General features: G+C 35.8%; 1 protein-coding gene across 1 annotated transcript in view; it reads right to left on the bottom strand.

The window, feature by feature from the left end:
• The window catches only part of CNGB3 (cyclic nucleotide gated channel subunit beta 3), a 141270-nt gene that overhangs the window by 47524 nt on the left and 71305 nt on the right, over positions 1-22441 (bottom strand). Inside the window, exons 8-13 of the mRNA XM_047728366.1 lie at positions 21955-22041; positions 18598-18662; positions 17668-17790; positions 10623-10764; positions 5993-6152; positions 4455-4552 (exon numbers count right to left, since the gene is read on the bottom strand). Coding sequence (XP_047584322.1) covers positions 4455-4552; positions 5993-6152; positions 10623-10764; positions 17668-17790; positions 18598-18662; positions 21955-22041 — 675 coding nt within the window. The remainder of the gene's footprint in view (positions 1-4454; positions 4553-5992; positions 6153-10622; positions 10765-17667; positions 17791-18597; positions 18663-21954; positions 22042-22441) is intronic.

Genomic DNA, 22441 nt, shown 5'->3' with positions numbered 1-22441 from the left:
TTTTATGGATTTAAAGAAATATATGTAAAAACAAAGGAAAATACTCTGATATTAGAAACTGATAACTTCCCAAATTAGAGATAATCCCATAAAAGTCATTGGTATATAACTTAAAGCTTTTTTTTTTTTTTTTAAAGAGAGCCAATTGTGGTTACCTATTCTTAGTTAAGTTAGTCATCAAAGTATAGAGAGTGTTATAACATTTTTAAAATACTGTGAAAATAATTTAGCTTTGTGGCTTTCACACCTCACTAGAAGCAATCATTGATTTGGTTTGTATTATCATAAAACAATGTTATTTATAAGATCCTCCTTTTACAAGGGTGCCTGGCTGGTTCAGTCAGTTAAGCTAAGCATCTGCCTTTGGGTCAGTCATGATCCTGGGGTCCTGGCAGGGAGCCTGAGCCTTGGAGTCTTGCATTGGGCTCTTTGCTCAATGGGGAGCCTGATTTTCCCTTTGCTCAGCCCCTCCCCCATTCATGCGCTCTCTCACTCACACTCTCTCACAAATAAATAAATAAAATCTTTTTAAAAAAATAAAATCTTAAAAAAATCATCCTTTTACTATTTCCTTGGTCCACTATTCAGCTCCTACCTCTATTCCCTTGGTTTATCTACCTTACAAAAATTCTTACATCTGGTTATTTGCAATGTGATATGTTGCTGAAATAATCAAGAAAACCAAATTATGTTAAAAATTTGGGACATTGGGGACGCCTGGGTGGCTCAGTTGGTTAAGCAGCTGCCTTCGGCTCAGGTCATGATCCCAGCGTCCTGGGATCGAGTCCCACATAGGGCTCCTTGCTTGGCAGCGAGCCTGCTTCTCCCTCTGCCTCTGCCTGCCACTCTGTCTGCCTGTGCTCACTCTCGCTTCTCTCTCTATGACAAATAAAGAAATAAAATCTTTAAAAAAAAAATTTGGGACATTGTAATACATAACTCTGTTGATTCATACAGAGTTTGAGGTGAGCAAAAACATCCAAGTGTAAAAAATTTGTTATAAAACTGACTGTGGCTCTTTTTATATTTGTAATATTTCAATTTCAGGCATAAATTTGGAACTTTTATGCTGTTGAAACTAATCTTGACTTTGCTTATTGTTTAAAGTATTCAATTATTTTTAAGTTTTGCAATCTAACACATTTTAAACTGTTCCTTTTTACCTTGTGTCATCTGCCTATTTGAAAATCACATGGTTCATATCTTCATCAAAATCTGGTTAGGGGTGCCTGGGTGGCTCAGTCGGTTGAGTGGCTGCCTTCAGCTCAGGTGTTGATCCCAGGGTCCTGGGATAGAGCCCCGCATTGGGCTCCCTGCTCAGCAGAGAGCCTGCTTCTCTCTCTCCCTCTGCCTGATGCTCTGCATACTTGTGCTCTCTATCTCTCTGTCAGATAAAGAAATAAAATCTTAAAAAGAAAATCTGGTTATATCAAGAAAAGAGTCCTAGGATACTGACCTAACACTGGTATCCTATGGAGCCAGGGGTGAACCTAACACTGGAAGTGACTCTGCCCAACCATTTTATTTTATTTTATTTTTTTTCCAACCATTTTACCATACAGCTTCTGCTTCTTCATACTGTCCCTAATGGTGCTGATTATGTATTTTCAAGACATAGATTTCTGTCTGGATTCATCTTTTTTGCTGTCTTCACTTTCATTTTAGAGGATCACATCCAGTCTCATGGCTTAAAATACATCAATGTGTTAATATGCCCAAATTTATTACTCCAGCTTGGACATCTCCCCTGAACTTAGATTTATTCATCAAACTGCCTACATGACATTTCATCTGGAGGTCTAACTCCCACTTCAAATGAACATATCCCAAAATAGTCTGTTTCTCTCCCCCTCACCCTATACTTAAAAACTTCTTATTTTGCAAATGGTATCTTTGTTCTTCCTGTTCCTCAGGCTTAAATCCATGGAGTCAGCTTTGATTTCTTTCTCTCTCTCTTTTTCTCTCTCTCTTCATATAAGCAACAGCAAAAACTTTGGCCCCTTTCTTTAAATATATCCAATATTGGGGCAGACGAACCATGAGAGACTGTGGACTCTGAGAAATTAACTGAGGGCTTTGGAGGGGAGGGGGGTGGGAGGTTGGGTGAGCCTGGTGGTGGGTATTGTGGAGGACACGTATTGCATGGAGCTGTGGGTGTGGTGCATAAACAAGGAATTCTGGAACACTGAAAAGAAATTAAAAAGTAAATAAAAATTTAATTAAAAAAAAAGGCAAATCAAAACCACAATGAGATACCACTTTTCACCCACTAGGATGGCTGTAATTAAAAGTATAATAAGGGTGGGAATTAAGGTATACACTTGTCATGGTGAGTGGCAAGTGATGTATGGGTGTGTTGAATCACTATATTGTATGCCTGAAACTAATAAAACACTATATGTTATATATATAAAAAATATATCTAATATTTGGCCACTTCTTAACAACTCTGCTCTTACTACTCTGGGTCTGGTCGTGATCATCTCTTCTATGCATAGTTGCAGTAACCACTCTTTGATCTCTTCACTGTTCACATTTGTTTCCACAGTCTATTCTCCACATTATAGGTGGGAGATCCCTTCAAACTGATCTTAAATAGTCATCTGCTTAATTCTTCACTGGCATTTGCATCTCACAGTACAATCCGGGTTTATCCTAGAGCCTCCAAGGTCCTCCTTTAACTTGCCCCCCCGCCTGGCTCGCTCCCTCCCTCTCTCCCTCCCTTTCTTCCTTCCTTCTTTGATTCTTTCCTTCTTTCTTTCCTTCAAGTAGGCTCCATGCCCAGCATGGAGCTCAATAGGGTGCTTGAACTCACAACCCTGAGATCAAGACTTGAGCTGATATCAAGAATTAGACACTTAACTGACTGAGCCACCCAGGTGTCCCAGCTTTCCTTTCTCTCTCTTTCCTGCTTTCTTTCTTTCTTCCTTCCTTCCTTCCTATCTTTTTTCTTTCTTTCTTTTCCTTCCTTCCTTCCAATTTATTTGAGAGAGAGAGAGCGAGAGAGAGCGAGCGCACGCGAGCATGTGTGTGAGCAGGAGTAGGGACAGGTGGGGAAGGAGAGAGGAGCAAGCAGACTTTGTGTTAAGCGTAGAGCCTGACATAGGTCTTGATCCCAACACCCTGTGATTAAGACCTGAGCTGAAATCAAGAGTTGGAAGCTCAACTCACTGAGCCACCCTGATGCCCCAGACTCCCTTTCTTTGACTGTCTTCTGACTATTTTGTTTCCTATCACTCTACCTTTGCTTCAGCTATTCTGGCTTCTTTAGGATGCTCCTGACTCAGGGCCTCATTTTGTCTGTCTTCCTATAATATTGTCCTTCTGTCCATCTCTTCCTTCCCTTCCCCAATATCTGCATGCCTCACTTCCTTGCCTCTTGCAGTCTTTTGCTTAAATACTCAGTTGCATTTCATTAGAGCAGCCTTTTTTGACCGGTACCATTCTCATCTTCCTTAGCCTGTTCAATTTTGTTCATAGCATTATCACCTCCAAACATGTTTCATATTTATTTTTTAATCCCCCTCTTTTGGGATTTAAGCTCTATGTGTGCAAGTATTTGTTTTCAACTATTGTATTCCCAGTGGCTAAAATGATGCCTGAAACATAGTAGGAACTTAATAAATGCCATTGAATGAACAGAATGAACAGATAATTGAATAGATGAATCAGTGAACACTACAGGCAGAATTAAACGTTAATGAGAAACACTTATATGCAGTACAATGCAATAAGAAGAGGTGAGGATGGTAAAATTAAAAACATCCAAAAGTAAAAAAATGCACTTTTTTCTACAAAAAAAAAAAAAAAGTTTCTAGGGGCACCTGGGTGGCTCATTGGGTTAAGCCTCTGCCTTTGGCTTGGGTCATGATCTCAGGGTTCTGGAACAGAGCTCTGCATCGGGCTCTCTGCTCAGTGGGGAGCCTGCTTCCCCCTCTTTCCCTCTCTCTTTGCCTGCCTCTTTGCCTACTTATGATCTCTCTCTCTGTCAAATAAATAAAATCTTCAAAAAAAGCCTCTAAATTTGAATTTGGCCATTTAAAAACTCTATATCCAAAACATTAGTAATAGAAGACATGGTTAGGCACAATTCTCTGAATGTCAGGCCAATCTAGAGCTAATTTGGGGTTTGTCACGCATTGTCAAGGTTCATTCATAAATGGGAAATGGCATGCATAGTAGCAAAGACAGAGTTTAATTATATTTAAATTAATTCAAAAAGAGCCTGAAGAACTCTTTTCTGACACCAATTAGGAGAGAGTGGCTTCTAAAGAATAAGTCATCTGTTGAAGACAGACCCACAGATTATTTGAATCTAACTCCACATAAATTCTAGACTGTTGATTTTGTTAAAACAGAAGGCAATAAAAATAATAAATGCCATATACAGCAAGAGCTTTGACTTTATGGAGAAATTGATACTGTGTTTTTGTATTCATTGTAAAAGCACTTGCCTTGAACAATTCGACTTTGCTGATGATGCTGAGGTTCACATCCACGGTGAGGGCTAACTGCATGGTGAGAGGCAGGGTGCACAGCAGATCAGACTCATCTTTACAAAGACAAACACAGAAACCCACAAGCAGAATAATTAATAAAAAAATCACATACGTGTAAGAGAAATTTTAAAAATTAAGGAAATAAAGTGCCAACTCTTTTTATAAATAGCTGCATCAAATTCTATACTTTTATTACTTCTATTGGACATACATATGTATCACAATCACACTATCACTTTCATGGAGAAAAGTAGTATTTTAACTATTGATGACATAATAGTTCTGAATAGTTTCAGGACATTGTGGTTACTGAAACTTAAGATGTAAAGTTTAGTGATTATTGGACATGGCTAGTGAACAACCTAATGGAAAAAGGATCTAGTTTTTGTCTTGATTCTGTAGATTCCAGCTCTAACATCCTGAGGATGGCAAGTTATAATGAGTACCATGTGGCATTTGAAAGCTCACTGAGCTCTATCACTATCTTATTTGACCCTTGTGACAACTGTAAGGGTAAGTGTTCTCATTCCTGCTTTGCAGAAAAAAGAAACAAAAAAAGAACCGAGATTCAGAGAGATTGTAAGTGACTTGTTCAATTATGCATAACTGGTAGATGGCTCAGCTGGGAATGAAATCTAAAAGGAACTGTGCTGGGGTGCCTGGGTAGCTTAGTCGTTAGGTGTCTGCCTTCATCTTGGGTCGTGATCCCGGGGTCCTGGTATTGAGTCCCACGTCAGGCTCCTTGCTCAGTGGGAAACCTGTTTCTCCCTCTCCCACTTCCCCTTGCTTGTGTTCCCTCTTTCACTGTGTCTCTCTTTGTCAAATAAATAAAATCTTTAAAAAATTCTATCAAAAAAAAAAAAGAAATGTGCTGAGTAAATTTAAATTATTGTTATTTACTTTCTTATTAACTCAATGAAGAATGCAAATACATTAATGATTTTTCTGTATGTGAATTTAATGATGGGCCTTCAGGCTGATAAAATGTCCCATAAACAAATCTGTCCACTCTTAGTCTAGTGTTGTACAAATTTCTGAGAGTTGATTATTTTTGATGTTTCCTTACAACCATTTAGAAAAAAAAGAACTGATATATCCTTATTTTGATGCCAGTATTGATTCTAAGTATGAATATCCTTTCTATAAAAACATAACTCCTTGTTTCCAAGGACTGTACTTAGTTTCCTCCTAAACCAAGGAGTTGGAGCAGTATCTACAGTTAGAGAGAAGGAAGGAACCTGTTACTGCTTCTTTTGCTGTTCTTCCTCACTTGACACATCCTCAGGAATAGTTTTTTCAGCATTTGCATAACTGGTAAGTTATGTTTGGATATGTGAAAGAAAATCTCATGGTATTAAACTAATACTCTAAAGATCATTTGGTTGTTTTCCAGTCTTTTGCTCAAATCCAATTACTTTCTGCTTCTAACTTATAGAACTTGCATTATAGGGACATGCTATTCAGGGATTTAATTGGTAATTTGCCTTGCTTACCTAGCATTCTTTGAGAGTCCCACGTATATTCGTACCAAGTCCGAACTCGATTCTGCACAGTCTTAGGAATGGAATAAGTGTTCATGTAGGAAATAGTCTGATCCATGCTGATTCGAAAGTAGTTCTGATTGGCTGTAGCTGCCCCAATTACATCTTGCATCTAAAACCACAAATACGGTCATTTCACACCTGGCAGAGGAACTGCAAGAGGTACTAAAAGCCCAGTTGAATTATGAGTTTTTATGAGATACATCCCACTCCAATGCACGACTTGATTTTTAACACACTGATATTGAATCTTAATTTCAACCATTTATATAAAACATTGGGCAAATCATATCCTCCCTCTGACCCCATAAGGACAACAATAGGACCTGTCTTACTTACCATGTGAAGTTTTCATGAAGATTCAGTCACATAATGCATGTGACTGCACCCAATCTTCTTTGCAAACCTGTATATTACTGCAAAGATGCTAGTTGGTATTTTAAAAATTATACAGTTTGTGCTTATTCAAGGTATACACAAAGAAAGTTGAGCAATTTCCTGTTAGAATGTCTAGTCCACTTTTGTGAGTCTCACTTTGAAAGCATCCTTCATAGATTATCCAGTGTGTCTGGCTTTATGGACTCAATTCATCATGAAATTGCAACCTCTGTACTTCCCTTTGTGTTGTTTAGACAGATAAAATCAAATCTCATCATGCTTAAGGCACAGTATTCAGCAGAAGTTGAAATGTGCTGAAATTACTGAAGCATCATCTACTGCTGTGACAATACTTAAGGAACTGTCAGGTTTTAGTTCTTGGATGTTTATAACTCAGCCATAAAAACCCACTCTAGGTTAAAAGCTGATCTTTAAGGTCTCAGCACAAAAAAAATATATAGCTTGACTCTTCCTCTCACATAGAGGGAAGCAAGTGGTTGTAAATTTGCTTTGACTGTGGGTTTATAATACGGAGGAAAACCAGGGTCTCACTTTTACATTCTTGAGACTTTGCTCGTTCATTCTAGTAGCTGAGCCTTTTCTGCTTGTAGAAAAACTTCATTCTTCTGAGGTCTACTTCAAATGGCTCTTTTATTTTGGTGCCTTCCTCAGTTTATATTTTTAGAGTCAATGGATTTTTCTTCTTATCAAAAGTATCTGCTGAGGAGTTATGCAGAGAGTCCAACTGGATACATCTATTTCAGTCCCTGACTTACTCCTTGGTGCTATTCTAAATACCCTTCACAACCTCAGTTACTAGACCTCCTTTTTACAAGACATTCTTGACAGATGGAACACATTACCAAGTCACCGAAGGCCATGAGAATTAGAGTGTTAGTGGCTGGGTTTGAAGATTTAATAGAGTTTTAAATTGGGAGCCAAGAATAATTAAGAGCATTATTGATCAATGTTGAGGACACAGAAATTATAGTGACAGTAATCTGAATGGTTTATGCGCTATCCTTCAGCAGCACTGGGTTTTGGTGGCATTGGTGAGAAGACATGCGTTCCATGATGTGTTCCAGATTAGGGGGAGAAAATGTTAGTCTCTATGAGTTGTATCAGAGAATAGAATACTATAGTTAAAATGTCATCATCAGATTCAGGATGTAGTTAGTACTTGGTGCAGTTATATGTGGGAATTTTGAATACATGGAGATTGTGTCCCAGTCCCTTTTTTGTTTTTGACTGTTTCCCTCAGCATCTTGTATTTACTATGAGAGTTTAAGACACAAATCTGTATCTCCTTTCTCACTCTTTTTTGTGGTGGTGGGGGGAGACTCTAGTACATTTTCAGTGGCTTGATGTTTCTTTCTGTTCCTGTTGGAACAGTTCCTCAAATTCAATGTAGAGGAAGATGTGGTGTGGTGTGTAAAGCAACACTTTGCAAACTTTCATGTGTATATAAATCACCTGAAGATCTTGTTAAATTGCAGATTCTGACTTCCTAGTTCTGGGGTGAAGTCTGAAATCTAAATTTTCCAAGTGGCTCTTCTGCTCTTAGTCCAAAGACCATATTCAGAGTAGCAAGAAAATTTAATAGGAGTAATATACAATTTTTTTTAATTTTATAGACATTGTCTTGTACATAGTAAGTGCTAAATACATGTTAAAATTTTACTATTACTAACAATATTATATGGCCTTATCAATACAACTGTGAATTACATGTAGGAATTAGGGATGCTTTTTAATCTCTTTAAACTGGAGTTGCTTCATGTATAAAAGTAAGACAGCAGGGGATATGACTACCTCACATGGATTTTATGAGAAACTATGGAATATTAAGATTTCTGTTGTTTATGTTCAAATTAATTGCATTTCTCTCTAAGCCAGCTTTTCATTTCCAATCATTGTCAATGTAATGATTAAGCCATTAAGATGATGATATTTTATACTTACAGTTTTTAACTGCTTATGTGCTTTTCCCAAACCTAAATATTTTCTAGAGTTTCCTTTACAATCTCTCTCTCCACTCTGTTACCATGTTCAGCCTTGAGTTGCCCATATCCCTATATATCTTTTTAACCATATTTTAAAATTTTCTGTATTTTGATGCTTTGATATCTGGTACTATCTCTCCCAGAGTTAGCTAATTCCTAGACATAGTAAACAACTCCACTGGGAGTGCACCTTTCATAGACAAAGTAACCAATCCAGAGGCTATACTCCCAACAGTCTTCTTTATTGGACTCTCATATTCCAGGCTACTATTCACTTGATCCACCTAATTACCCCACAGCCAAGTACCAGCCAACCAGACAGAGCCTCTACTCCCCAGAACCTGTGAAAATTCTCCAAACTAGCCAATCCTAAATCTGCTTACCCTGCTTCACCAGTTCCTTCCTTGGTGCTTCCCCACGTGGCCCCTTGGCATGTTGTGACCCTTCTTTTTTGGATCTGTTTGTATAACAAACTATCTTTTCAAGGTCAGTTGTCTCCTGATTTGTTGGCCTCACCATACATAAATAATAATAAAACATATTTTACTTTTTAAAGATTTATTTATTTGTGCCTGAGAGAGAGAGAAAGAGAGAAAGAAAGAAAGAGAGAGAGAGAGAGAGAGAGAGAGAGAGGTGGGGATGGTCAGAGGGAGAAAAAGAGAGAGAGAATCTCCAGCCCCATTGTGGAGCTTGATCCCATGATCCTGAGATCAGGACCTTGAGATCATGACCACAACCAAAATCAAAAGTTGGACGCTCAACCAACTGAGCTACCCACGCACCCCATAATAAAACCCACTTTCTTTTTTTGCAATAAAAATGTAATTTCTTTATTTCACATCGTTTATCTGACCCCTATAATGAGCTTCTCCCAAGATGGTTGCCCCAAAAAACCCTTACAACAGTCTGCAATTAAACGTACTTTTAAAAACAGTATCACATCTTCCAGTTCATATTATATTTTGATTAATCTTCCTGAATCTCTCCTTTGTTCAAAATGTCCCATTGGCTAACTTCCTATTTCCGCTTAGATAAAGTTCAGTATCTTTAATATTTGGAGCCCTTAAAATATTTTGTCCTTAGGTACATCTCTAACCTATTTATAAGCATCATTCACTCTGGTCATTCTGTACTCTATTTCCTCAAACATGCTTGTGTTTTATCATTGCCATCTTTCACACTGTTTCTGATTGATTGGACTACCTGTCTATAACTACTGGATTCTATCTGTTTTTTTTTTTAAGATGTTGCAAATACATTCTTCTGGGAAACTTCCCTATTCTGAACTAATATAGAGATTTCAAACTTTCTTTTTGTACTTACCATGGATAGCAGGCCCTGATATTCATGGGTGTAGGAGTTGAGTTTTGACTATTGTGGTCAGCCTCAAATGTTATAAAAATAGTTTTTATTGCTAAATTTTGTTAAAGCATGGGACTTATTCATACCACAGTGAGTGTGGTAAGAACTAATGATGTATCTAGTGATGATAGTCATTTTGTGATTTTGCCTAACTCTTTACCCAGGATACGAATCTTAACATGACTTTTTTGTTCTCAAACATATGGTATATGGAGTACCTCCTAAGGAAGTATACCTTCTAAGAATGCTATGCTCTTCAGGTTTTTATTTCTTGTAAATCTGGGAGTCCACAAAGATATTGGACTCTATGCCTTGCAAATGCCAACTATCTTGCAATAGTTATTTGCAATTGTTTTACTTTCTTACCAGACTGTGATTCCTTGAGAATAAGGACAAAGAGATGTCATAGTAAGCATTTATAAGCCAATGACTTATTAATTAAATATATTTAGATGGCATTTAGTAGCCTCTGGTTTCAGTAACCTCTGAAGTTGATTTTAATCTAGGGACTATATGACAATACTTGAAGTTTAATTAAAGAAGGGAGATTTTAAAGTTTTTCAGGAAATTCCAAGAAGTCAATTTAGAAACTTGATTTTCTCTGAGTCTAACATGACACTCACTGTGGATAGGTCTTCTGAGAGATATAACAGTTTAAAAATTGAAAGGCAGTGTTGGCTCATTAATATCTTCCTCCAATTCATTAAAATAGATGAACATTAGTAAAAATAAAGAAAGCACTAGATGGATTTTGATTTTTCTTTTGTAAAATCATAAAGACTTATTAGATTTTCAAAAATTGTACCATTATGTATCTAGGGATTCACATCTCTATTTACCTGACCAATTAAGCTGGAGAACACAAAAACTCCAGAAAAAAAATTCAACAGTTGAAAAGCTATTTCAAATGATGTTTGTGGTTCTGGAAGGCCCCCGATGGTAATTAAAGTTCGAACAGCCCAGTAATAACACCTCAGATACCTGTGAAAAGAAAACATATGCATTTCGCTTTTTACTATTACATTAAAAGACCACTATACTTGGGAGTATAGATTACTACTAGGTTATAACGCATTTCTTCCTAATCATGGTTTTCTTTCTATAGGAAACATTAGCAAATACCATGTTATTAACAAACTTCTTGATAAATATTATGAAATGGCTAAATAATTAGTCTCAATGTAGGGTGCTTACTAGCTATTCTGCTTATCTCTTGCTGCAAAAAAATCACCCCAAAATTTACTGTTATGAAACAACTATTTTATTAGGACTTATAAATTTGTGGGTTGGATATTTGTGTAAAACCCAACAGAGAGGGTTCATTAATGCTCCATGATGAGTAGACCCTCAGCTGGGGTGACTTTAATGACTGGAGATAGTTGGGCAGACTTATTGAGGCCAAATACCTGGGGCCTTGATTCTAACTGTTGACTGGGTTCCTCTGTTCTACACATTATGTTTGTTTGGAATGCCCAAGGTGTCTTCTTCGCTCACATTTCTGAGCCTTGGCTGGATTGGTTAGGATGGATGGGTCTGTCTGGCTATCTTCTTTTCAAGCAGCCTCTCAGTACAACTAGCTTGAACTTCCTCATAGCATGGTAGTCTCAGGGTAAATGGGCTTCTTACATGGTGGCTCTAGCAGCTCAGTAGCTATAAGTTTTCTTATAACTGAGAAGTTCCATAATGTCTTAATCTCTTGTTACAGAGTTGAGGGAAAGGATAGCAGTACTTTTTACAGAATCCTTACAATGAGAGGAGCAGCAAAGAATTCGAGGGCATCTTTAAACTACCACACTAGTGATTTATGAGATCGAGGATATTTATAAAGATTGGAGAGCCTTTATAGTTTAGATACACTTGTTTTTACTGATAGAAAATAGAGCAGATATATTCCTCCTCTCTCTTTTCTACCCATACTTATTAAATTATTGAATATATAACCATAACAGAGATAGAGGCATACTGACTTCAATATTGAAAGGGAAATTTCTCTTGGGTGTAATATGTAATTCATCTAGAAATTTAGTATCGAAGAAAATCAGGTATAATAACAATATACTTGATTACTATAATAATCAAGTTTAGAAATATACTTAATAAAGATTCTATACTTAAACAATTGCAAGTGGAGAGACTGGGATCAATATAGCCCAGATAGGAAGAGAATTAGAAATCAAGGCAGCAGAAAAGAGTATGTTAAAGATTAGCACAGAACTTCTAAGATTGACTTAGCTACATTTGGCTAAGGGTTTCATAGAGTCTGTAGTAAGGCAGGAATGAAAGTTGGTATTACAATCACATTGTACATTTATTATAATTTTTGTGCATTAGGTACAGTACTTGATATATTTCATATAGCTCTGATAACATGGTCTGAATCAGCTATTCCCACTGAATCCTTGAAGAAAAATTCGCTATATATACACAACATCTCCATATATTGCTGCAGTGAGGCACTGGATTTTGTGGATTCCAACTAGCAGTTCTAGTTTCTAGGGGTAGACACAGAAAAGCAGTATTTTTTACAGAATTCTGGTCCTAGTCTGGCTTTTATTTCTTTTATTACGTGTGCCACGTAAATATTTGCACTTCAAGTAATTGTGTATTAGTCTTTGAACGAGGGTGGTCTTTTTCTTGTGAAAAAGTTTATAGTTTTCAGATTTTTAAACAGTAGGGATTTGGAGGTTTGCAAAGAATCAAACTGGAGTTAAAGTCAATATTCAAAAGCAGATCTAGAAAGAAATCACTTATTCTGAAATTCAATACCTTTTGAAGGGCATGAGTTTCTTTCTTTCTTTTTTTTTTTTTTAAACTTGGCAGATGTAGGAACAGAAAAATAATTAACTCTTTGGGAAGATTTGAAACCACTGTACCAAGAGAATAAAAATATTACCAATCTGTAATTTTTTCTAGCAGATTTCTTTGGACTTGCTAACATTATAGTGAGCTGGATGTCAAAGAGAACCACCTTGAAGAAGTATGGAATTAATTTTATAAATCGCATTTTAATTTTTAAAATTCCAATTTATAATTTCCTATTACTGATTTTCTTTGGTCACAGGCCTAGGACTTGTGGGTATCTTTAAATTAAAGAAATATATTGAACCCAATACTACCCAAGAGTGGAACAGGGTCTAGATTCTCTCCCTACATGGCCAACTCCATTACAAATGTTGGGATTACTGTCCCCTTCAAAGTCACTACAGTGTTAGCAGGAATAAATATGAATTACTTTCATTTTCCTATTTATGGATGTTAGAAAAGAATCAAATGTGAAATATAGACATTGATTTTTTGAATCTTAAGTGTTAGCCTTGAACTATTATTTTTTTGTGTACAAAATATTCTGCTATGTTAATTGGAAGTTTTCTGCCCTAATGCTTTGAGGTTTATTTTTGGATCTTTTCTCAGTCATGTCTCGTATACTCAGACATGCACAACCAGAGGTAAGATTTGTAATTTAATTAGATGGCACCTTATTGATTTTTCTAGGATTAGCTTAATTAGTCAAGTGTGTCCACCTCTAATATTAACATGGCAGGAAGATAGATCTTTTCAAGGAGATTCTATCTGGCTGATTTAATACATGAAGTATCTAATAGGCTGTATACATACAGTTCCAAGTTAGAGCAGTAAGGCAGAATTTGACATAAAACCATAAAAAACATTTAGTGTGAAAATAGAAATTCTTCTGTGAAACAAACATGACATGAAACCTCCCTCCAACATTTTTTTATAAGATCTTTCAAACAAAAGAATTGAAAGAATTTTATAGTGAACACCTAGATTCTACTATAAACATTTTACTCTACCTACTTTGTCACATATCCCTCCAATTTTCCATTCAGCAATCCATTTTCTTTTCTTTTCCATCTTATTTTTTGGATGCATTTCAAAGTAATTTGCAGACAGCAAGCACTTCCTTCTAAATACAGTGCTTCAGAACAGATATATTAGCCAGAGTTCAATATTTGTATAGAGTTATTTTTAAATTTTGAAAATAAAATAAAAGCGCAAATCTTGAGTATATTATTTGATGAATTTTGACAAATATATATTTCTGTGTAACCCAAACACTTATCTAGATAGAGAACATTTCCCTCTCTCTAGAAAGTTCTGTCATTCCTTTTCCCGGAGGCCACCACTCTTCTAATGTTTTCGACCAGAGATGAGTTTTCCCTGTTTTAGAATTCCACATAAATGAAATTATACCATATGTACACTTTTCTGCAAGATGTCTTTCACTCAGAATAATGATTTTGAAATTTATTCATGTTGTTGTATGTAAAAACAGTTTTTGCTTTTTCATTGCTGAGTAAAATCCATTGCACGAATATAGCACAGTTTGTTTATTCTCTTATGTATGAACACCTAGGCTGTCTCAAGTTTTTGGTTGTTATGAATAAACATTCTTCAATGTACTTATGTAAGTTTATAATGGACACATATTTTTATTTTTCTTGAGTAAATATTTAGGCTTGATTTTTGTTTATAAGGTACATTTTTTTCAAGTTTTTATTTGAATTCCAGTTAGTTAACATTCAGCATAACACTAGTTTCAGGGGTAGAATCTAGAGATTTTTCGTTTACATACAACGTGTAAGTTATATGTTTAATTGTAAAAGAAACTGTCAGATCTTTTCCTAAAATGGTTGTTATTTTGCATTCTCTCCAACAATTTATGAGCATTCCAGTTGTTTCTTGTTCTTACCCTCACACTTGACATTTTCAGTCTTTTTAATTTTTAGCCTTTGTGGTGGGTGTACAGTGGAACATGTAACTTTTAAAAGTATCTAATACTTTGTGAGTGGACCTTCTTAACTACTGCTATCCACCTTAGTCCCACATTTCTATAAATTTATCACTGGATGTACTGGGTATGAGGGAGAATGGTCTTACTAAAGGTAAGTTCCACAAAGGTATTTATGGACTTAGCACAATAAGAGTTTAATAATATTTGTTGAATGATATGAAAGAATAAGTGAATGGTTATGCATACCTAGACTTACTGAAATAAGAACATAGGAAGACTGCATCTGTGAGCACATCTGTGGAATCCACTTGCAGACTCTTCCCTGTTGTGCTGCCAGATGGCTTTCATCTCCTTTCTGGTCCACTGAACTCATTGCTGTTCTGGTGTTTTGTTACATCCAAAGGGTGTATAGTGTCTAGTGTAAAGACTTTTCTTTCTTTTCTTCCTCACTCCCTCCCTTTTTTTTTCTTTTCCCTTCCCTTCCCTTCTTTCCCCTTCCCTTTCAAAAGAATTGAAAGAATTTTATAGTGAACCCCTGCCTTTTATAGTGAACACCTAGATTCTACTATATAAACATTTTACTCTACCTACTTTGTCACATATCCCTCCAATTTTCCATTCAGCAATCCATTTTCTTTTCCTTCCATCTTATTTTTTGGATGCATTTCAAAGTAATTTGCAGACAGTAAGCACTTCCTTCTAAATACAGTGCTTCAGAACAGATATATTAGCCAGAGTTCAATATTTGTATAGAGTTATTTTTAAATTTTGAAAATACAATAAAAGCAAAAATATTGAGTATATTATTTTCCCTTCCCTTCCCTTCCCTCCCCTCCCCTTCCCCCATCCCCTTCCCTTCCCTTCCCTTCCTTTCCCTTCCCTTTCCTTTCCTTTTGCTAGTGTCTGACCTGAAGTATAGGAAACCGTGAAAAAATACCTTCATCTACCTTGGTCTCATTTTTTTCATGTGTAGAATGAAGGGAGGTAAGTCTTCCTAAATTTCCCCAGCATAAGGCATAGTAATTTTGATTCCTTCATCACCCTGTCTAAAGCCATGATTCCCATGACAGCTTTGCTTATTTTTTTTTTTAACTTTTTTTTTGTTTATTTTTAAACTCTTTTTTTTTTTTTTTTTTTTTGTTAAGACATTTCTGGACACTGGGAAATTTAGGCCCATAAATAAGTAAACTGTGGTACATATGGACAAAGAACAAAGTTATACTGGGGATATTTTGGGGTACAAAATAACCTTAACTACATATGTTTTTCTTTTGAGCTAAACCTTCTTCTTTTTTTTTTTTTTAAAGATTTTATTTATTTATTTGACAGACAGAGATCACATGTAGGCAGAGAGGCAGGCAGAGAGAGAGAGAGAGAGAGGAGGAAGCAGGCTCTCCACTGAGCAGAGAGCCCGATGCGGGGCTCGATCCCAGGACCCTGAGACCATGACCTGAGCCGAAGGCAGAGGCTTTAACCCACTGAGCCACCCAGGTGCCCCTAAACCTTCTTCTTTATCAAGTTTTGCAGTTGAATGAAGGATGCCTATTCAATATAAATGAAATGACTCTTTGACTTCTATTAAAATGAATAGGTATGTTATTGTGGTGAGGATTAATGGAATGGTATTAAATTTGACTCTTTTTTTAAATGTTCACAATACTTCACTTATGACCCACAATTTGCTGCCTAATTCTAATGAGGGCAAAGTATGTACATCCAGTGACCTCATAAGCAACTTTCACTTTATAGGTCATCAGACATCATCAAAAGAGCTAAGTAAAAAACGCATTGGACTTATGAGGTCACAGAATAATATGAAGTAATAGAAGGAGCATAGTAATAGAAGGTGTTGTCTGAAAACTTTGAGGAATAGTAAGTATATTAATAACTGTCAAAAGAAAATTATCTTAAAAATATATAAAAATGCTCAGTTGATTAAGCGTCTGCCTTCAGCTCACGTCATGATCCCAGAATCCTGGGATCAAGTCCCACATTCGGCTTCTTGCTCAGCAGGGAGCCTGCATCTCCCTCTGCTTGCCTCTGTCTCTCTCTCTCTCTCTCTCTCTCTCTGAGAAATAAATAAATAAATAAAATCTTTAAAACTACATATTCTAAATGGAATTACTAATAGATTTGATTATAAGATTTCCAGGAATAGTTATTCTGTGTGTATGTATATGTGTATGTTTTCCTAATCAGTGGGTCTTCTGACTTCAAATTTCTAAAATCAATTCTGATTAAAAGTTCAAAGACTTGTTATAATCCCTCACACACATCCCGCTCACTCTAGGTAGTGTGTAATTTTGTGAGGTATTTTTCACTCTCTTTGCTCTAATTGCTTTCCTTCCCAAGGCTGCTGTGAGTTGCTCTTCAAAGTCATGCTGGGACCTGCCCTTTTCCAGTAAGGACATCGCCTTATAATATGCTCAATGTCATTTCATTGGAGCATAAAGTTAGGAGAGTTAATTTTATGCCAGACCCCTGTATCTACCAAAAGGAAATCTCACTATTAAATAACCCAGCTGTTACTATTGAATCCTAATTCTATGGCCCTAAGATTTTCAAATAATTTCTTTTATTCCTGTGATACTTGCATATCTAATTGTCAAGTTTAATTTATGATCCTTGTTACTCTGTAAGTGTTTAATTGAGTTAGTGTTTATAGCTGACTCATAAACCCATAAAACCCTTCAGTGGTAAACTAATTAGCTACTGCACCTGCCCTCCAAATAATTAACATTGTTCATTGCTAACAATCAGCATTGAAGTTGTTAAAAGTTACCTTACCACTCTGTTGTCTAAAGCAGAGGCTTTCAAACTTTTTTGATCATAATCCAGGTATGCATAATCCATGCATTTCTCAGGTCAATCCAGGATACACACACACACACACACACACACACAAACACACACACACATCTATTACATATGACAGACTGATAATTTCTATTCTATTCTCTTCTACTTTACTCTCTTTCACTTAAAAGTAAACTGATCTAAAAACTTTTTACTGGACATTAATGGGTTGTGATTTATAGTTTCCCAAAAACACTGGTTTAGGAAAACACATACACTGAAACAGAAAAGTTAAGAAGAACCCATAAAATTATTTCCTTCAAATTAAAACTTACTTATTTCCTTCACCATTATACACCCAATTAGTAGTTCCAATTCCTTCATAGTCAGAAGCCCAGTAATAAATACAGGCATTAATGTGCAGAGTAAACAGCAAGTATCCAGTTGTTCGAATGACTCTGCCAAGGAGAAGAAATGCAAAGTAAGGGCTCATGTTGTTTCTGGAATACAGCCTATTTTAACATTTTCTTTTCCTTAAAGTCTCCATGGAATCTCCTTGCTTTAAATTTGTGAACTGTTAACTCTCATTAGTACAGTATAAAATGATGGTGCCATTGCATGTTTTCTAACTGCAGTGTCTTGACTGGGACTGACAGAGCGTAAAAAAAAAAAAAAAACCTTCCTCTCTTTTCACAGATGGTATGAATCAACCCCCTGAAAGACATGCCTCAGGGGTCACCTCTCCACTTTGAGTCTCATAAAATACGCTAGACTGATTTAACTGGATATCTCTGAAAAGCTCATGGGACTTTATGCTACGATTAATAGTGACTAGAAGTCTCTGTGCAAGTGAAGTTCAGGAGAGCAAATGAATGAAATTCAGATTAGAATGAATTGTTATGAGAGAGATGCAAAGTCAACTTGTGAAGGAGCACGCTTATCTGTACTTGTTCTGACTGGAACAGGTAATACATTCTATTTTTAGTTCTGTATTCTTCTAAAATCTAATAGGATTTTCATGCTTTTATCTCATTTCAAAATATTCAAGTCTGTTTTAGAACATAACCCTTTATTTTACATAGCCAAAATTCTGCAATTGCAGAATTTTTAAAATTTATTTTTATTTATTTCAATTAATTAATTAATTTTTATTTATTAATTTCTGTTTTCTTTGGCAGGGAGATCATATTCTTCTCAAATGCTGGTTAAACTATTGCACCATTACTTTCTCTGCCACTCCCAGAAGTATACTGAGTTTACTTTACCTGTAGATATATGCTTTGTCCATTATAGACTCTAGGTGATGATTAAACTCAAAAAATGAAGTGTACTATGTAGAAAAAAAACAAAAGAAATCCAAAAGTGTGTTAGTTTTAAATGCATCTATTTAAATAAAACTATGTAAAATAAACTTTGTTACTGAAAATGATTCCATTCATAAGTCTCTAAAACAAACAAACTAGGGTCTGTTTAGTTGTATTTTCCTTTGGCCCCTACTTTTTTTTTTTTTTTTAGCACTTACATTATTCTTTTTATTCTTACTTTGTTATGTTGTTGTAATGTGTAATATATTATTTAGCAAATCACTAGTTAGAGAATCAATTTAAGTAAACAATACCTGTAGTAGTCAATAGACAGTGTATTTCCAAAATGTTCCGAGATTAAGTTAATTAGCATAATTTCCTGATAAGTTTGTCATACAACACTCAACAAAACATTCTTTTTTTTTTTAGCCTTCCTTAATTCTTTTTTTTTCTTTAGATTTTTTTTTAAATTTTATTTCCTATAAACATATAATATATTTTTATCCCCAGGGGTACAGGTCTGTGAATTGCCAGGTTTACACACTTCACAGCACTCACCAAAGCACATACCATCCCCAATGTCCATAACCCCACCCCCCCTCCCAACGCCCCTCCCTTCATCAACCCTCAGTTTGTTTTGTGAGATTAAGAGTCACTTATGGTTTGTCTCCCTCCCAATCCCATCTTGTTTCATTTAATCTTCTCCTACCCCTTTAACCCCCCATGTTGCATCTCCTCTCCCTCATATCAGGGAGATCATATGATAGTTGTCTTTCTCCGATTGACTTATTTCGCTAAAGCATGATACCCTCTAGTTCCATCCACTTTTTAGAATGGTGCCAATCTCCCAGGGTTTCTTGCTTTATTTTGACTCTCTAGTTATAGTCTTGTTTGTAATGCTTGTTGAAAAGCAAGCCTAAAAAACATTTCTTCCCTTTTTCTTTTTAAAGCATCTAGTAGAACCCTATTTTACAATAATTAAAATCGTACCACACTCAAGACATAAGCAAAATAGGAAAAGCATAATATAATCCATTGAAGTTATAAATACGTGTTAAGTCCTGTTGCTCAACACTAGTTTTATTTTTAAGCAAGTTGCACTAAATGTGTATTTATTTCAATAAAATTTAAAGTCTGGTAATATTAGTATTAGTTAGCTGTTTTTGACATTGTTCAAAAAGATACAATGAGTATATATGCATCTAATTCAGAGTTGTTATTTCCCTTAAGGGCTTGGGCATGGAAGGAAAGCCCCTTCAGCTTGAGGTTTATTTGCCAATCTGATTACAGTGAAGAATTTGGAGTCAGAAAAATATGTGATAAAATGCACATTTTCCCACCCTGTTCTCATTTTCCTCATCTCTAAAATGAATTTGTTTGAAGGAATAAATAAAATTATGAATATTAAGTTTAACAAAGTATACAACCCCAAATATGTATCCAACAAAGAGCATTTGCTGCTTCTTTTTGGTTGCTGCTATTTTTGCTGTCGTCAGGTTTCACTGTGTCCCCAGGTTGTGTTGTGTTGTCTTCCCAATGTGTGAGAGAGATAACCACCAAAAATTTATAAAATCTTTGGTGTTCCTTTTACGAAGGCTGTCTTTGGATATATGCTATTGTTAAAGATTTACATGAAATTTCACCTCCTCACTCTCCTCAGGTTTCTTTGAGTTGCCTGATGAAGCTACGAGTTAGAAAATGTTTCTGTCTTAGAATCTTTTTGAATAGGTAATGTCTTCACATAATTCAAAAACATATATGCCTTTAAAAGGAAATATATGCCTTTAAAAGACTTGCTCCCGGGGCGCCTGGGTGACTCAGTGGGTTAAAGCCTCTGCCTTCGGTTCAGGTCATGATCCCCAGGGTCCTGGGATCAAGCCCCGCAATCGCAATCGGGCTCTCTGCTCTGTGGGGAGCCTGCTTCCTCCTCTCTCTCTCTCTGCCTGCCTCTCTGCCTACTTGTGATCTCTGTCAAATTAAAAAAAAAAAAAAAATTAAAAAAAAAAAAGGACTTGCTCCCACTCCTGCCCCTATTCATTCTGTTTTTCTCTCTTGTCACCCATCCCCACCTCAGTTAACCATTTTTATTAAACAGTTTTGGTAATTTTCCATTGTTTATGTAAATACAAATAAATGGAATATTTTTCCGTTTGTGTTATACAAAAATTAGTATTGTTCCATAAACTATCTGTAACTAGCTTTGTTTAATTAGCAATTTATCTTAGAGATCTTCCTGTATAAATTAATAGAAAACAGTCCTTTTTATTTATTAACTTCTTGTGTTACAAAGTCATCTATTATATAGACGTCCTGCAATTTGTTTAAGTAGTTTTCTGTTGGTGGATATTTGAGTTGTATCCAAATATGTAAATAATTTTGTTACTAAAAGTGTTTGCAGCTTTTTTTTTTTTTTAGAATTATAGAACTTAGATGAGTAAGATAATTTAGAGGTAACCTAATCTCTCGTTTTACTGCCTATGTTCCAGGCATTCAGTGACTATCTAATGGAAAAGGACAAATGGGAAAGAACACAATTATGAAAGATTATTATGTAAGATTATGAAAGACTCATTTTCTTATTATAGTTGCATTTAGAAGCATAAAGACATTCCTATCATAGATTATAAAAGTACCTCTTGTGAAATATAGAATAAAACAATCAAGAGCAACTTCCATCAGTAGAAACAATGATGTTTTGCCTTTTTAAAAAAAAATTCATAGTAATTGCAGCCATCAAAAGAAATGAAATCTTGCCATTTTCGACGATGTGGATGGAACTAGAGGGTATCATGCTTAGTGAAATAAGTCAATCGGAGAAAGACAACTATCACATGATCTCCCTGATATGACGCAGTGGAAATGCAACATGGGGGGTTTGGAGGGTAGGAGAAGAATAAATGAAACAAGATGGGATTGGGAGGGAGACAAACCATAAGTGACTCTTAATCTCACAAAACAAACTGAGGGTTGCTGGGGGGAGGGGGGGTCGGCAGCGGGGGGGGGGGGGGGGGGTTGGGTGGGTGGGGTGGGTGGGGTGGGGTGGGGTTATGGACATTGGGGAGGGTCTGTGCTATGGTGAGTGCTGTGAAGTGTGTAAACCTGGTGATTCACAGACCTGTACCCCTGGGGATAAAAATACATTATATGTTATAAAAAATAATAATAATGAATTAAAAAAATTAAAAAAAATTCATAGTATTGATGAGGGCAAAAAAATGGACAGTTTGGGAAAAATTAAAAATATTATACTTTTCAGACATTTAAAAACATTTCAAGATTTCCATTACTATAAAAGAAAATTAAATATAGTTATCTTACCTTTAATATCCTATTTGTCCTAAATATTGGATTAAACCCAAAGAAGAGGTAGAAAACATCAAACGGCATTACTGATGCAACATCCAGCTGTTGGAGAAACACATTCACAATCATATTGTGTTTATGTGCTTTTTTGGACATGGATTGATTTATATCAATGTATATATAAGCTGACCAGTCACCATGAATTATTTGTTGTTTAATATAAAATTGCCTTCAGTAGTATGCCTGGTGCCCCTGAAAGGTATATTTGCACCATGAAATAAGAAAAAGATTTTGTAGACTATTCCCAATGTATTTCATTTCTACCTTCATGCATCTGAGCTCTCTTTAGGCACTGCATTTTCTGCAATTTTTGTTGAGTGTCACACACACTTCAGAGATGGCATGGCTACTAATGTTCAAATACATTTTTAACATGTATTTTAAATGAGACTCGGGCTGAAAGTCAAGTCTACTCTTGATTTTATTTGAGATCACTGCACAT

The sequence above is a fragment of the Lutra lutra genome, chromosome 4 (assembly GCF_902655055.1).
Source record: "Lutra lutra chromosome 4, mLutLut1.2, whole genome shotgun sequence".
In the NCBI taxonomy this organism is placed as follows: Eukaryota; Metazoa; Chordata; class Mammalia; order Carnivora; family Mustelidae; genus Lutra; species Lutra lutra.
Note: the sequence above shows the minus strand (reverse complement) of the source record. Positions and strands in the feature narration are given on the sequence as shown.